Source organism: Chlamydotis macqueenii, chromosome 1 (assembly GCF_036417535.1).
Source record: "Chlamydotis macqueenii isolate bChlMac1 chromosome 1, bChlMac1.mat, whole genome shotgun sequence".
Lineage (NCBI taxonomy): Eukaryota > Metazoa > Chordata > Aves > Otidiformes > Otididae > Chlamydotis > Chlamydotis macqueenii.
This window is the reverse complement of record NC_141556.1, coordinates 132,350,974-132,368,664: the sequence shown is the minus strand read 5'-3', so window position 1 is coordinate 132,368,664 and position 17,691 is coordinate 132,350,974. Positions and strand designations below refer to the sequence as shown.

Here is a 17,691-nt window from a genome sequence, read left to right as displayed (position 1 = left end):
TTGTTATTAGGCAAGAACTATTTCACCCCATGGCAAGATTTCCTCCACCCAAGGTAACCTAACCACTGGGCTGAATTCACCGTTTCAACTTTTCAGAAACTGAATCTTAATTTTTTTTTTTTAAGTACAAAAACCAACAAACCTGTACAGTTGATTTTTGAGGCTTAAATATTTCCCCCTTGACAAAGTCTAAATCATACACCAATAAATACGGACGCAGACAGTAATACTAAGTAAGAAAATAAGCAGCATTAAAGTAGCATTGCTTGAGCTTAAGCTTCCTCTCTTCATCACACATTAACTATCACACATTAAAAATTACATAATTCTTACAAAATACACAAACCAGATGAAAAATACCCAAACACTACATTCAGCAGAATTTGGTTTTACTATTGATTGCTGTATGCAAGACTGATAAATGGATTGCACTAATATTTCCAAAGAACTTCACAAGATGCAAACTGTCAAAACACCACCTCATCAAACAAAAAACAGAAATAGAATTAATTAGGGCCTCATTAATCCAGATTCAGCTACTCCTTATACCTTCTACCATAATGCAAAAGGATTAGTTGCTCGCTAGGATTTTGGTATTCTGATTATGCAATAGATTAACACAAACTGTAAATAGTCAGTAAGTGGAGCAATCAAATTAAGTGCCATAGTCAATGCATTCTGTGACTTACTGCCTTTACTGTTTTGTTGTCTGCTTATTTACACTCAATTTTGCAATCTCAGTAATCTGTAATACCTCTCTCAGTCATTGTGGGTGTTTTTGTTTTGCTGAATTTTAGAATCCAACAGAGCTACTTAAAAATGTATACATATTTTCTACAATAAAGGCTTTTCACCTCAAGGCACTTAAACTAAAAGGAAGCTACCTCATAGAAAACAAATATATCTCACCCCAGAGACAGAATTATAATATAAACACACATGCAAGCATGTGCCATCCCAGCTACTGAAGAGACGGAAATTCAACAGCAGAATAATTCCCCTATACGTCTAGGCACCCACAAACCTAAACCACACAGCTCTCTTCTTCTCTTCAAAGATAGATTCTTTTATTTCTGGAAGGTTAGTGATGTTTTCCAAGGGACCACTCAACCTCTGTAAGGATCTGTGCTTTCACTGTACTCTCTCTTTGAGCAAAAAGTCCTCTTTGGCCCTGAAGAGTCATCTGTTTATCTCCCCAAATCTTAACCCCACCTTTTAGGGAGATTTACAGAGCATATTGTTGGGAGATGCACCTATAGAACATACTGCTCTGTCTCTTGCACTGACCAACTCATCCCATTTCAGAACTTACATCATCTTGCATGTACTAAGAGCAAATGGTAACCACATCAAGCACCTTGCTTGCTGCTAAGCACTGCCCTATCGCATGAGAAAAGCTATAGGAAAAAAGCAGACTCAAAGTAAGATGTGGCAAGAGCCGGCAACCATTGGTCCATGATGAAGCCCCTGTGGGCAGAAAGGGAAGATGCTACTGCTCCCCATTTCCTCTCTCAGTTGGCTCTTTCACAGTGCAACTGTGGTTTTTATCCAGTTGAGACTAAGGAATAGTAGCATCAGTGATGGAAAGAAACAGGTGGAAGATGAAAAATCGTACTGTTCTTCTACCAACATAATCTCTCTCTTGCCTGCAGCATACATCTTCAGCAGTAATCCCAAGGGAATCTAAATCACACATCCAAAGCCCCCTCTACCTATTGAGCTTAATCTATGGATCTTCTGTTTCTGGCTACTTCCTTCAAGAATGGCACAGTACCTGTTTTGTTCAGCAATTCAAGACTCCAAGAAAGACTGGGATAGTACCATCCCAGGCAAAAGTGAAAGTAGCTGAGGTCCAAGGTGGTATGACACTTTTATGCTGAACATTACAAGTAGAACATTCACCAGTTTTCTGAGACTGCAAACTTCCCTGGATCTGATGCTTTTCAAGCTTGTTTGTGGTAGGTTTTTAGGAGAAAGTAAAAAATAAATTTTGGAGTACTGACAAATACTAGACAGATCATAGTCCTATGCCAGATTCTGATCATAGTCCTCACATTTATCAGACAATAATTGTGTTATGAAAAAATTATTCCTCCATCTATATCAAAACTCAAACCAGACTTAAGTATGTTTCATTTTCACTGAAAGTTTTTTCAATTTAAAGGACAACTTCAACTGATTGAAAAGTATTTTCTGTGATGCCAGTTGAGGCTAAGACAATTATATATAATTACACCATATCAGACCTTCCTATACATGTGCTTCTCTTTCCCAAGCAAGAACAAAAAACTCTACTGAGGCCCTAGCAATTCCAGGAAAGAGAAAATTACCTAAAAAAAATAAAGTTTAGGTAAAATTCACAGAACATGGAAAGATACTGCACAAATAAATATATTAACCTCACTAGTTCAGGCAAAAGGAATGTTGAATGATATTTGCACACAACCATGGTGAAAATAGACAGCAACAGAAGAAGAGGGATTTTCTGACCAAATAGGTATGTCCAAGGGAAATAACAAAAAAGTGAAAGAAGAACCAACTAGAGCTCAAAAATGTTGATGGAGAAGTGTTTCTGTGTCAACCAGAGCTCAGTGTGTCACTGTAGAAGGTACAGTTCTCTAACCATTTTTCAGAGGGTTTCCACATTCATTTGTAAGTCATAAAAGTATGAAACATCAATACCCTGGGATGAGATTTAGTGAGCAGTTTCAGCTGTCAGAAGTATGAGCTGATGTGGAAAGAGGCAGCTGTCTCCCAGCCTGGTTTACCACGTCCTCGTTTCAGCTGAGACAGAGCTAATTTTCTTCCTAGTAGCTGGTATAGTGCTATGTTTGCGATTTAGTATGAGAATAATCTCGATAACACACTGATGCTTTTAGTTGTTGCTAAGTAGTGCTTACTTAGTCAAGGATTTTCCAGCTTCCCAGGCTCTGCCAGTGGAGAGGTACACAAAAAACAGGGAAGGAGTGTAGCCAGGACCCAAGTGGCCAAAGGGATATTCCATACCATATAATATCATGCTCAGTATATAAACTGGGGAGTTGGCTGGGGAGGGGAGGGACTTGCTGCTCAGGGTCGGGCTGAGCATTGGTCACTGGGTGGAGAGCAACTCCACTGTGCATCACTTGTTTTGTATATTCTTTTATTAGTAGTATTTTCTCTTCCTTTGCTGTCCTATTAAACTATCTTTATCTCAACCCATGAGTTTTACCCTTTTTTTCCAATTCTCCTCCCCCATCCCACTGGGGGAGAGAGATCATCTTAACCTGTTCAAGCTGTAGGCTGGGAAAAAGAATTCCAAATCACATTGGTTTAGAAGCCCTGCTCTACATGATGAGTTCGCACATTTTACAGTATTTCAAGTTCTTACCTCCTCAGGGCAACTAAGTTCTTGCAGCACTTCCCATTAACAGCCTGGTGTTACAAGGGGAGAAAGATAAGATGCAGCAAGTCAATTAGTGAGGAGCAGCTAAAGGACAATAACTCACTAAAAGCTCTTTTAGGCTGCTTTTGCAACTTCGACCTGAAAATATGTGGTAAACTGTGGGTATTTCTTGAGTCAGTTTGACAGTGAACAGAGACCGACCTCAGGAGAAGGATACAATCCTGCTCGTTGGAAGGAAGCCATGGCAATGAGAAGGGAAGCTTTAAGATATGGAACACTGTTAGCAGAATTTATGGTTTGTTTCAACAGATGTTCACAGAAAGACTAGTCACTGGCCTTGTAGATAAGAAAGCTGCTAAAGTCACTATGTCTGTAACAGTAGAAGAATGCTGCAGCGGAAAATTACTTAGAAGTATTGAAACTTAGTTTTGCTAAGCAATCATTAATATGTATAGCATGCGATCAGTGATTTTATTGGGTAAGCTTACGTGTGACATAACTGTTGATTGGACAAGAATGAAATGAGGAAGTTAATGCTTAAGAAGAGAAACATATAAAAACCCACTTGTAAAAATAAACTTGGTCTCGCTTACTCCACAAGTCGAGTCCATGTGTCAATACGCCACAAATGGTGCCCAACGTGGGGCACGAAAACAACTAATTGTTGATCTGGTGGCGTAGCCCAGCTGAACTCAGCAGTCTCCTGGGACCTGAACTGAAAGGAAGCACACTGTGGCCACAAATACCTCTCGCTGGACAAAGGTAAGCAGCTGGGAACGATGGGGAATGAATTGCCTCCGGAGCAGAGATCTTGTGTAGGCACCTTTAAACAAATGCTCCGAACACAAGGAAAAGCTTTAGATGAGGAAGAATTGAAATGCATTCTTTTATGGGCATCAAAAGCTGACCCATCCGTAAATACCAGTAACATTTATACCCTGGAGGTTTAGGACAAAACAGGTGTCCATCTATGGGACTCTGTCACAAAAAATGATAAGGTTGCCACCACTTTATTGAGCCCCTGGTGAATCATTTTTGAAACTTTAAAAGCTCACATTGGCTCACAAACAAAGGAAGTAGAAGCGGCACCTTCGGCTTCTTCACTGCCACCCCACCTCGCAGCCCCAGTGCAGCCACCACCACCCCCTCTGGCAGACCCTGCTGCAAGACCAAAAACTAAACCTGCACCTGATAATCCTGATGATGACCCAGATGACCCTTTTGATCCAGGGCCTATTGATCCAGAAAAGGAGCCTGATTTATATCCTCCCGACCCTCATGATAAATGGGCAGCTGTAAAGAGAGAAGCGAGGTGAGCGGGGGATGCAGATATGCTGCGTGTTTTCCGTGTGCTGTATGTGCTTGACCAAGACCCGCAACGGGAAGGTCTCTCGTACACTCTTATTAAGGATATCAGGCAAATGGTGATGGACCATGGACTTGGGGCTCCATATACAACTCATTTAATACAAGTCTCTCTGTAATACTCATGTGTCTACCCCAAATGATTTTAAAACTTTGTTTCACTTAATAATGACGGACACGCAATACACTTTGTGGGAGTCAAAGATGAAGCAGCTTGCAGGCGTGCAGGCTAACGAAAATTTGACACTAGAGGGGCACAACCCATTGTGAGCGGTCACTGCAGACGCGTTATTGGGGGAAGGCGATCACAGCACCGACACTGCGCAGGCTAGAATCTGCCAGGCGGGTCTGCAGCAGGTTAAACAATTAGCACTCCATGCTTTAAGAACTGTCCATGAAACCGGTAAACAGAGACAGCCTTTCGTCCGAATCAAACAAGAAACAAATGAACCATTTACGAATTTTTTAGACCAGCTTAATGAGGCTTTGGAAAAGCAGAGGCAACACGATCTGTCTGATTGCAGAAGCATTTGCAGCACTGTCAGCTAAGTCACAGCAGTGCTTTTTGTGCGGTCAGTACGGCCATCTGCAAAAAGACTCTCCAAAAGTAAAAGCAAATAGTAAAGGTGGGAGACCTGGAACTTGCCCGCATTGCCCTAAGGGGTGTCACTATGCCAAACAATGTCGATCAATATTTGACCGGGATGGCCAACCTTTGACCTTACCGGGAAATCCTAAGCGGAGTGTCGTGAAGGGTCATGCTATGACAGCAAATCACCCTTCTGGAATGCTCCCTCAAGGAGCTGCCGCTCCGCTCCACTGCCGCAGCGCCAGAGTAGACCTGGCCACCTCAGCAGGAACAGTAATTCAAGACACACCAGTTGTGCTTATTCCAACTGGCACATACAGCCCACTCGGTTGTGGAATGGCAGCATTGTTAATTGGATGATCCTCTACAACATTAAAAGGTCTTTTTGTGCTGCCAGGGGTCATAGACGCTGATTATGAAGGAGAAATTAAAATAATGGCATGGACTCCAATGCCACCATGTACTATACCAGCAGGAAGCCAGATTGCACAGTTAGTATATTTTTTACCCCAGTCTCCGAATGCTGCCTGTGTTGCATGAGGCTCAGGCTGTTTTGTATCTACAGGGACACCAGAGATTTATTTGGCTCAACAATTAACTATGGATTGACGCCAATTGTCTTGCACTTTACAATCAGGAAAAACAAGAATTATTCTGCAAGGAATTGTTGACAGTGGAGCAGATGTTAGAGTCATTTCTGCGTCGCTATGGCCCAGTCAATGGCCATTAATGGATGCTCATGCTTCCTTATCAGGAATTGGTGGTCAAACTTCTCCAAAACAGAGTAAAGTGCTTATTGTTATTATCGGATCAGAAGGGAGGTGTGCTTTGGTCAGGCCCTATGTGTTGCCCGTATCTCCTACCCTTTGGGGTAGAGACTGTCTAAGCCAATGGGGTATGCACTTAAGCACGGATTTTTCCTAGGGGCCACTATCCTGCAGCAGGTCCTGCCTTTGACCTGGAAGACAAATGAGCCCGTGTGGGTAGATCAGTGGCCCCTCCCAGAAGAAAAACTGCTGCAACTACACAAATTGGTGGATGAACAGCTAAAAGCTGGTCACACAGTCCCCACAACCAGCCCATGAAATACACTTGTTTTTGTGATTCAAAAGAAAAATCATTCCTGGAGGCTTCTACATGATCTGAGAAAAATAAATGAGGTCATTGAAGATATGGGAGCCTTACAACCTGGGCTCCCTTCGCCAACAATGTTACCACAAACACGGACTCTTACAGTCATTGACCTGAAAGACTGTTTCTTCACGATACGTCTTGCTCCGCAAGATGCACCGCGGTTTGCCTTCTCTGTGCCTTCTATCAGTGCTGCAGAGCCACACAAAAGATATCATTGGAAGGTGTTGCTGCGGGACATGAAAAACAGTCCCACACTATGCCAATAGTTTGTAGCGGCAGTCTTAAGCCCAATACGAAAGTATTTTGAGAATGTTCTAATCTACCATTATATGGATGACATCTTAATTGCTGCAGAATCAGAGCAAACAGCCCAAGAAGTGAAATGACAAGTAGTCCAAGCAGTTTCAACAGCGGGGCTCAAAATTGCAGAATTAAAAATACAGAAAACCCCATTGTGGCAGTATTTAGGATGGAAAATATCAGACCAAACCATTTGACCTCAACGCATCACCTTAAAAACAGAAATAAAGACTCTGAATGATTTACAAAAACTGTTAGGTACCATAAACTGGGTTCGTCCCCTCTTAGGAATATCTATGGATGAGCTCCATCTCCTCTTTAAATTACTGGAGGGCGACCAGGCTTGACATCTCCTCGAACACTTACCCCTTCTGCAAAAACTGCCCTTGATAGAGTGGTTGTAAAACTAGCAGGTTCTGGACCAAGATGGGTACCCGCTTCATGGATCAAGCCATCGTTATCTCAGTCATCACCATGATGGATGGTGATTCCATTGTGGATGCCACCACAACCCAAAACTAATATATGGATAACTCTGGTGAACGTAACAGGGCAGGACACGATGTGTTTATTGTTGTCTAGTCTGGGGAATCCTTTTGTAACCTGTTTGGTAGGGAAGCCTGTCAATGACTGCTGAAAGATTGCAATATATTTATGAAACACCCACTGGAATCGTTGATATGGAACAACTGGGTCCTGTGGTTTCCCATAATGAATCAAGAACCACAGGAATTGGACCTGTTAGGGTCTGTGAAAATGGACTACTGTGTGTATTTTAACTACAGGGACCCGTGGGCCAATTGGCAAAATGCAACAAAGCAAAAGATCCTGAACCTCATAAAGTTCAATGGTTAAATGCTACCATACGTGTATATAGAAATGGCACTGCATGGTGTAACTATACTGCTACAAACATAACAATATCCAGCAGATATCCACGTAGATTACCTGCTGGGTTATTTTTAATCTGTGGAGATCGTGCATGGCCTGGTGTTCCCTCCCGTGCATATACAGGACCATGTAGGATTGGAAGGCTAATTTTGTTAACACCCAGTATGTCCATGATTATGACTCACAAGCTACGCTGTCACAAACACGTTACACACGCCTTTACAACTGATTGTAGGGATAATGTAGAATTTTGGAATCCTAGCAAAATTATAGCAGCATCTATATTAGCTCCAGGAGTAGGAACAGCACAAGCGCTTACCACTTTAAATAAGCTTGGCTGCTGACTTGCAAAACAAACTAAAGCAACTTCATTAGCCCTGAGTGGACTATTGCTAGACGTAGATTCAGTAAGGCATGCTACACTACAGAACAGAGCATCAATAGATTTTTGTATTGTTAGCACAAGGTCATCGTTGTCAAGATTTTGATGGACTTTGTTGTATGAATCTGTCTGATCGTTCGGAATCTATTCACAAAGGTATAGAAAACTTGCAAAAAGGAGTACAGGAACTCCAACAAAGTGATGGTTTTAACACATTCGGAAATCTTTTTGGTGGACTGGGCTTAACTGGATGGATAAAAAGCTTATTACAGACAGGTGTAGGATGCTTATTCATTTTTGTGTGTATTTTGATCTGTATTCTGTGTGTGTTGAAATGTGTGCAGACTTTAATAGATAAAGCGTTGAAACAAGCCTTTTTCATAAACAAAGAAGGGGGAGATGTGGGTATTTCTTGAGCCAGTTCGACGGCGTCAGTGAACAGAGACCAACCTCAGGAGAAGGATACAATCCTGCTCGTTGGAAGGAAGCCATGGGAATGAGAAGGGAAGCTTTAAGATATGGAACATTGTTAGCAGAATTTATGGTTTGTTTCAACAGATGTTCACAGAAAGACTAGTCACTGGCCTTGTAGATAAGAAAGCTGCTAAAGTCACTATGTCTGTAACAGTAGAAGAATGCTGCAGCGGAAAATTACTTAGAAGTATTGAAACTTAGTTTTGCTAAGCAATCATTAATAAAGATAAAGATAATTAATAAAGATAAATAAAATCAAAAGATGGGGAATATACAGTTAAGTTATTTGGTAAGCTAGTTACATATGCCTCCCTAGAACAGCACTGAGACTTGCCTGAAAGATTCAATTATTGCTTTTTGTTTACTAAGCACTGAAATGACAAAACCAGAACTAACGTTCTTGGACACTGTTCATTTCCCATACAAAATATACCACCCACACAGATTATTTCTGCTACACAAAGAAAGAAAAAAGGAAAAAAAGCAAGACCACTTAGAACCAGAGCTATTTTTCTATGATCTACCTACAAGTTACAGCCTGAAGTTGGATCTTATTCAACTCTGATTAATTCCAAAGTACCCTCAAGGCTGAAACCTGATTATGTGATTTAACTTGATTTTTGGTGGCAGAAAACTCAAGGTAGGCTTATCAGAGCAAAAACTATTCACAGGATTCTGTGAAACAAAGCATTCTGTCTATGTACCGCCTACTCAAAGTTTATCCTAAATACATCTATCTGCATTATCACTTTTCATACATACAGGACACTCTTTCAGCCAAAAAAAAACCAAAGAAAAGTGTTCAGCTTGCTTTTAAGAGGCTTAATAGCACGAAGTGCAAAGAAGAAAAAACTATGAAACCTACTTTTTGTTCTGCTGTCCACTTCTATTTTTGTTGGCTCCTGAGTTGCTGCGGCTGGAGGTAATTTCTTTCCAACATTCTGAAAAAAAAAAATTATTCTCCTTTAAAATTTGCAAGTTCAGTTAAAAGTTGGACAACATAAAAACTGTAATGGAAATACAAACACAGAAGTAGAAAAAGGACAGTTAAGAAACAAAGCCAAATTAAACTATAATTAGGTTTGTCTGTGGAGTTTTTGTTAGCTTTTTTTTTTGTTTTCAATGATAAAGAATTCATTAAGGATGTGATCCTCAAATTTTACCTTTAAAAAATGGTTACTTTTAAACAATAACCCTTAACACAGTTTCAGAGAAGACTCTCGTAAGTTTAACTGGTGGACTGAATATATGATAAAATCACTTAAAGGAAGGTGTTCTTCAGTACCAAAAGTAAAACTGAAAGAAGAGTAGAGGCAAAAAATCCTTGACTTCTGTCCATACAAGGAGTATTTATTTCAGTCATTCTAGATTGAGTGTGATTTTTAAGTTGACAACATCTCTTTACATGGTTCCCATTTTTATTTATTTTGAGAAAAAAAACCCCTAATTTACAGAGGAGCACTACAACAAACAATAATTAGCCTCAGACAGGTAAGCTGAAAGAACAGTAAACAAACATTATCTCCCCCCAACAAAATAAAATCAAATCAGTAGTATTCATCTTAATGTATCTTCGCCAATCACTATATGCATGCTACTCCCTCTCTTACTCAGCTTTTCTCTCTATCAAGAATGCTGCCTAAATCCCAGCCATGTGTAGCTGAGGACTTAAGTGTACTTATTACTTGTTTATATAGATATGAGTACTTAAAAGCCCTAGTGGTAGTTCAACATCCTTTTCTGGTAAAGTAAGTATAAACACCACAAAACCTCCTCTATACTCCAGCAACCTTCTGAGTAAAAGCTAAGAGATGAGAGCTAAGATTTAGTCTTGAAGGCACTGAGGACCTCTTGGGGACCATGAGGAAAACACTGGTCAATACGAGAAGCAACAGGAGTATAGCACTTCAAGTAGTTGAAAAATTTCAAGGTGTATAAAGAATATGAAGAGCTCCATATTAGTAACTTTGTATACTAACTGTGTAAAAATTAATCTATGAAAAGGAGTAAAATGCACACATAGGGATTTTAGGCTGGCAAAAAGAGCACCTCTGGAAGAGACACAGTTTTGAGAGCTGTGCATGAGACAGTCATTGAATTTGTGCTGACAAGTAAGACAAACTATGAATTGCAATACCCAAAAGTATCCCGTTGCGACTTAACTTGCGACTTAACTTGCAGGTGGCAGCAGAAACAACTGACCTTCTGATGAGCTTGCAACTCTACTTACAAGCCAGAGCTTGGGAACTGCTGGGGAAGAGAGAACAACAACAAAACTCTACAAAACCTCCCAACTTCTTTGCTGAGGGGAGAATGAGAGGTGAGAAGCATTATCTGAAGCAGCAATAAGGGAGGTAACAAAAACCAGGAGATTATGGACTCCTGCAAATTAGGAGAGGGTAAACCTAAGAAAAGAGCATGACCTGGTTGTGCTGAAGAAGCTTAAAGTCAGGAAGGATGAGGATGAAGAGCTGACTCTGACATCTAGCTGGAAAGCAGTGAAAATTGTACTGGAAGAGAGATAATGAGGAATCTGAAGCTACCAGGTATTCACACAGATAAAAGCACAGAATGCCTTCAAGATGAAAGCAAGACTGGGATGACAGCTTTTGGTTCAGAGGCAAACAGGACAGTTCAAGATAGCTGCACATTTCAGTACATGCTCATTCATGATCAAATCTTTATTCATAGTTCTGCTTCGTAAAATGGTTTGGAAAATTATGAAAGTATATACTATAAACCGCACTGCTATTTAACTCAGAAAGGAATGCTTACTAAAGAAATATCCAAACCCTTTAATTTAGATTAGTTCTTCTTTTCTTAAAGATGAAATTGTTTTTCAAGAACAATTCATTAAAGGAAAGCGTTTAGTAATTGCTTTATCATACATGAATCATTTATCTAATACCATAAAATGAAAACCCAGATAAATCCACAACAAGTTAAATTTTAACAAGCTAAAAATCACAGTAAAAGAATCATGGAGAAGAAGAAGAAACCAGTGTATCCCAGAGGGAAGGGCATGTTGCAACATAATTTCTTAATTTATAGAAGCAGATGCAAGTGCAATGCTTGAAAATATTCATTCATCTGCTTGTTCAGAAAGAATGCCTGTGCAGGTGATAAATCAGCATGCGGAACCAACTAACTCCTTGGGAACAGAAAAGAGAATACCATCCAAACAAGGCAGTTCTTTTGTTGGGAGCTAGGAGAGAGGGCAGAAAGCAGTTTTTGCACGAGTTGGGATCTGTTCAGGAGAGAAGGTAAAAAGCCCAGGGAGCAAAGTGGCTGAAGACATGACTCTTTTTGCACATATAGAAATAGCCTGAGCAAACTGGACTCTTGACAGGTCTTCTGGTAGATGAAGAGCAGCGCAAAACTGGGCGTAGCACACGAATGAGCTGAAAGCTCACGGTGACCTACAAGATTCAAAGATCATTTATTGCAGAATGAGCAAAGTTGTCCTAGAATTCTGCGATGAGGAGAGGAAGGAATGTTTATATCTACTAGAAGGATATAGAAAGTCATAATTCAAATAATTTCAACAAGGGTTGCGCAGAACCCGCTCTAGCGAGGGGGGACACTCCAACTTGTTTTGGGATAAGACAAGTGGAAGTGGTATTCTTTAATTGTAAGGGGACTGCACGCAAAGATTTATAGGGGTGACACAAACACTACTGACAGGAAAAAAAGACCAAAAAATGGCTAAGCCACGTAAATCTGGTTTCAGGTGGACTTGTGCTGCCAAGACGTTTTACTCTTCCTATAAAATGGTACTAATGGAGATTTTTTTTTTAATTATAATTTATTTATGTTCACAGTTGGTCTATACTGATCCATGCATTTGCATGGAAAACATTTGTTACCACTTTCTGAAAACACCTCCATGAAACTTAATATAGTATTCATTTGTTCATTAGGAAACATGCAGGATAAACTTTCTTCACGCTAAGAGACACCGAATCCTCTATGATCCGTTAAGTCTGGTCGTTCTGCTGTAACAAGAAAAAACCTCAAGTATAGCAAAGATCTGTGTGTTGGAAGTCCCAGATCAAGTACTATTATAACAGTTAGCAATTTTTCTAACAAGAAAAGAGAAAAGGGAGACAGACAAACCTCCTCCCATATGAGCCAGAAACTACTCTTCTGACTCTCCAACCATTTTACATCACTCATACTCCCATACAGGTCAAATATCTACCAAATTTACCAGTGGCTACGAGAACCAAGCAAGCCAAACTTAAATTCTTGCTGATCCAACACACATCTCCATGACATAGACTTTTCTCCTCAGGGACTAGTTACTATAGGGTATTTTGGTCTCTCCTCCAGTTGAAGGCCCAGCATAATTTATCAAAATCTCCTAGTTCTAAAAAACGAAACATGGGAGTAAAGAACACTTTAATTGGGTTGAACCAAAGATTTCAATATAATTCTTCCTACTCCTCAGTTCTTCCTCTATATGAGAAGGTCAATTGAATTTCAGAAAAAAAAGTACTCCAACGCCTTCTAAATACCTATGCTGCGAAATACTGATATTCAACTCCAGCTTTCACATTATTTAGTCTTTTACTTGATTCATTCCTACCCAGCAGGTTCAATATTCCCAAGAAGCAAGCAGATCGTACACTTTGGGACATAGGCACAAAGTGAGATTTAGCACTTGAAGGACCTTTTTGGGAATTTAGACACTCCAAATTCGCCAGCAGGATCCTCAACTCTGCCAGCATCCCCTGACATCTCCCAGCATGAGCTCTCTCTCTCCATTTACCTAACTCTATAACTTTGTCAACAATGTTTGCAATAAAAAGTCATACGCAGCATGAACCAAAGGCCCATAATGACCCCTTCTCAGCAGTGTCCTAATTGCCAGGCTGCAAAGACAAGTGAATTTCTGCTTTTTCTATCTGGCCCTGTATATCTTGAAATCTTGGCTGCAGAATGGTTTCAGTACCAGCAAAAAGGGTAGCATAATTCCCCTCTACCTTTGTATCTCTAGCCTGGTGGTTCAGAGACACTCTTGAAGAGTACTGTTTCAGTTTCCCTCTATCCTTCTCCAGTATGCTGATTACTGTAAATATCATTTCCAGATGGTGGCAGCCAGCCTTGTTCCACCTACATTACTCTGCAGGTATCACTCTGACTGCTTAGTCCCTGTCACACAAGACACACGCAGTGGAAACAGAATTCAGATATCCTGACTCCAAGCCTAGGTTGACTCCCAACACACAACAGAACACATCAACAAAGCAGGCAGAATCTTGATCGCACTATTTCTGCAAAATTAGTATAATTAGATTATTTAGCTGTCAGACACAAATCCCCCTAATCGCCTGACAAGTGAATCCTAAAGATGAAACGGGGTGAAGTGCCCTCTTGCTGCAGAAACAGCTGATAAAAGCATGAATAATGACCGTGATTTGGTGTACAGATATTCAGAGGGACGAGAGATGTAGCAGCAACCTGCCAATCTTAAGGCTTGATTTTATGAAGCCAATGGGAGGACGGTCTAGCATTAAATAACAGGTTCTGTTAGGCCTTGATGGCAGTTTGGTACACTGCAAATCCCTATCACTGCAAACCAGTTTCCTCTGTTACTGAATTAACAGTGATTACCAAAGTGATTGAGGTGATACAGAAAGCCGTGTGAATGAGGTCACGGTACAATCTAAACAGCCTCATTTCCTTTCATTTATGTATTTTGGCTCAGCTGCAATCCCTGTAACAGCAGAGAACACCGCAAGAGAAGCAGAGTACATAACAGGCAGTATACAACTGCGTTTTTCTCACTTGAGGACACTACAGCCCTTCCCTAAAACTATTGAGCCCTGACCAGAGGAAGAAAAGTAGACCTGTGACCAAGTTTCCTCTTCAGGATATTTTAAAATTGTATTTCAGAGTTTTCTGTTGTTGTTGAACAACTTGTCTATTTCCTTTTGTTATTCAGGTCTTGTGTCTCTAGAACATTCCATCTGAAAATTCAAATAGAATTGTCACTTGAGCACCAGGTAGATCCACAGAGTAGGTTTTGTTATACTTCTTTGCACTAAAGGACCATACTTATCCTTTTACTCTCCTTTAACAAATATAGGCTTCTCCAAGCAACAGCTTATTTACTCAGGAATAGGGGAAAAAAAAGATTTACTTAGCATCAGTATTTATTCTGGAAAGTGGATTGAGGTCTTCGCCCTAGATAAAATATTATGGAACAGCTACTTGAAATGTAACTCCATGAAGATATTCTTAACGAATACATCTGATATTAAAGAATTGATAAAAAAGGGCTGTGTGAGCTGGAAACACTAATGTTGTTAAGCTTAACATCATTTGTCAGTTTGAATAGTGAAAATAAAACAACATGCACTGATGTTTTACACAGGGGAGGAAAAGACAGTTACGTATCTTGAGAACTTTTAGAAATTCAGAAAACCTCAGTGATTAGGTCAGAGAAAAAAAATATGTCATATTTCTTTGACCACAATATTTCCTTTTAACACTCAATGACTATTTTTGAATGTTGTTTATATGCACGACAATTTTATTATCTCCAGGTTTATGTGCAAATTCAATGTATTTTTGACAGTCCATTTTATAACCGAGAACATTTTTTCACAAAGAAGTAGAAATCGTCATACATTCTTCCAGCTCGGGATGAACAGAAGCATAAACAAGCTTCTCATTGACTATGTAGAAAGCCGGTGGTGTGAGGGAGGAGTCAAATTATTTTATTGTTTTCTAATATGCTTCAAGTGCTTAAGGAACATCATCAAGTCCTTAATCCATTCTATTTGGTCTACCTTAAATTCAAAATAAATTGAAAGAGCTCAAATATAAAAAATCCAAAGGCTTTCACACGTCAAAATGCCCTTACGCTGTCAGAGACAAAATAAGAGAAATGTCCAGGATTTCAGTTTTTCCCACCAACATTCAGCTCCACATAACATACTCTCTGTGACAGTATGATTAAGTACTGCTATCCTGGGGTTTCTCAAAAGGACAGAGTTAACAGTTTTCCTAACGGATGATCACATAGCACTTCAAAGAGGGTAATGGGAATTTTAAGAAACCTTCATAGAGAAAACAAAAATTATTTAGGGAAAGTATGACCTGCACATTTTATTGCCTCAGTCATCTAAAATAGGTTCTCCCTCTGTATCTACTTTCTACCCTACTTCCGTGCTTTGGCAGAAATACCATCCATATGCTCCTGAATTACAATTATTAATATTTTAAAATGCCAACTAGATAGGTACATCTGCCTAATACACACCCAGCTAATATGGAGAGCCCCAGTCGCCCAAGCTGCACGCACTTCTACTGACATCACCTATAAGGACATTCCAGGCACAATACAGGGTAATTTCCTTAAAATTAAGTTAGATGAATGAATAGGACAGGAAATAAGTGTTCATCAAGTCCTCAATTACAACCAGACTGTTGCAAGCACAGGCAAGCAAAATACTTTTTATTCTCCTGGACCTAGTTTACCCTGAGTATGAGCAGAGAGACAGGATGTCTCATAACTGCTGTCTCACAGGTGTCTCACAATTCACTTGCAGTGAGCAAGAGAGAGGGAACAGCCTGATCACTGCCCAAGCCCACTTACCAAAGGTGGCCACGTCCCTGGGGAACCACCCTTGGCTGCGGATTCCTGTCACCACTCCTCCCCTCTGCCGTGACACTAGCGTGTCTGCAAGGGGAGAGGAGGGAATTGACCCAGGTTAAGACTTATTGCAGAGTGGAAGGAAAATAAAAGAGTGTTTTAATGTAGCCTGCTTTACTAAACAGCTGCATAAACATCTAGGTAGAACAGATGCAAGAAAATTTATGGACACAGGAGTAAGGTGCAACTCTCGGTTGCAGTGCTCATTTATACCAGCTTAAGCTCATTGTGAAAGCATGGTGAGCACCTCACAGTGTGCTCTAGTAATTCCTAGGGCCAGCATATCGCATTGTGACCATGCTCCGAGAAACCCAAGAAAGGCTGCAGTAGTGCTGGCCTTTGTATCACTCAAAAGATGAAATACGAACGACACTCAAGTACTCAGCTCTACATACCAGATGTTACTTCCATGAAGTATGAGCGCCCTAACCACAGCATCAGACATGGTACACACCAAAAGAGTGTCTTAAATTTCATATTATGGTTTCCTTGGACAGAGTCAAGCTATATTACCTTCTACTGGACAATCTGAAAATAATGCATTTTCAACCTTAGCCCATACTCCAGCAGACTTAAGTGCAGTTTCTCCAACTGATGTCTATCCTAAATGACTTTTGGATTTGAATGAGCACAAGCCTTCTGAATTAGAGCATTATCTTTGTAAAGAAATAAATTATTTTTTTTCTTTTGAAAAAGATTTAACCTCTTGTCCTGGTTCTGGCTAGGACAGAGTTAATATTCACCTGAGCTGGGTGGAGAACTGGAGCTGGTGGCCCCTATGGCTGGGGCACCCAGCTGGGATAATTAATTAGCTAACAGCTGGGGTTAATTTACCCAAATTAGCCAAAGGGCTATTCCATCCCATCTGACATCATGCTCAGTATATAAGTGAGGAGGGTGCTGAGGGAAGCCTCCTGCTACTTGGAAGAAACTAGGTGTGGTTGTAAGCCATTATCCTGTATTTGTATTCCATCACTGTTTTGTTTTCTTCTGTTATTGCTGTTAAATTTACTTTTTGTTCAATCTCAACCCACGTGGGTTTTTTTTCTGTTTGTTTGGTGGTTTTGTTTACCAATTCTCCCGTCTGTCCCACTGGAGGGGGGGGCGGGGGGGCAGGGGCAGTGAGAGAGAGACTGCATAGTCTGGTCCTGATCGGGGCTGAACTGTAACACCTATGAAAGGTTTTACCCTTCTACAGTAAGGTTGCAAAACCCTGTATTTAGGTGCTGCAAAAGGCATATAAATGCTGGCACCTTAATTCTGTCTAGAAAAAAAAAATAAAAAAAAATCTCTAAATAGAAGAGGTCTCTCCAAATAAAATCCTGCTCTTAAAATGCATAATAGCAAAGCCCTCATCCCATCACAGCTCCTTGGAAATTAACATTGTTTCAACCATCAGCATGACACTCTTACCATGATTAACAAGTTTGGACAACGCAGACAAGTTGTCTGAAGTCAGTAGTGAAAAGGTGGAGGCCCTGTTCACAAACACCAGTCCTCTGGGAACC

General features: G+C 40.3%; 1 protein-coding gene across 3 annotated transcripts in view; it reads right to left on the bottom strand.

Annotated features, from left to right (window-relative positions):
* The window catches only part of SH3KBP1 (SH3 domain containing kinase binding protein 1), a 239,903-nt gene that overhangs the window by 57,168 nt on the left and 165,044 nt on the right, over positions 1-17,691 (bottom strand). For all 3 annotated transcript variants that reach the window (XM_086767422.1, XM_086767439.1, XM_086767432.1), the window contains one exon: positions 9,386-9,461. In XM_086767422.1, coding sequence (XP_086623548.1) covers positions 9,386-9,461 — 76 coding nt within the window. The remainder of the gene's footprint in view (positions 1-9,385; positions 9,462-17,691) is intronic.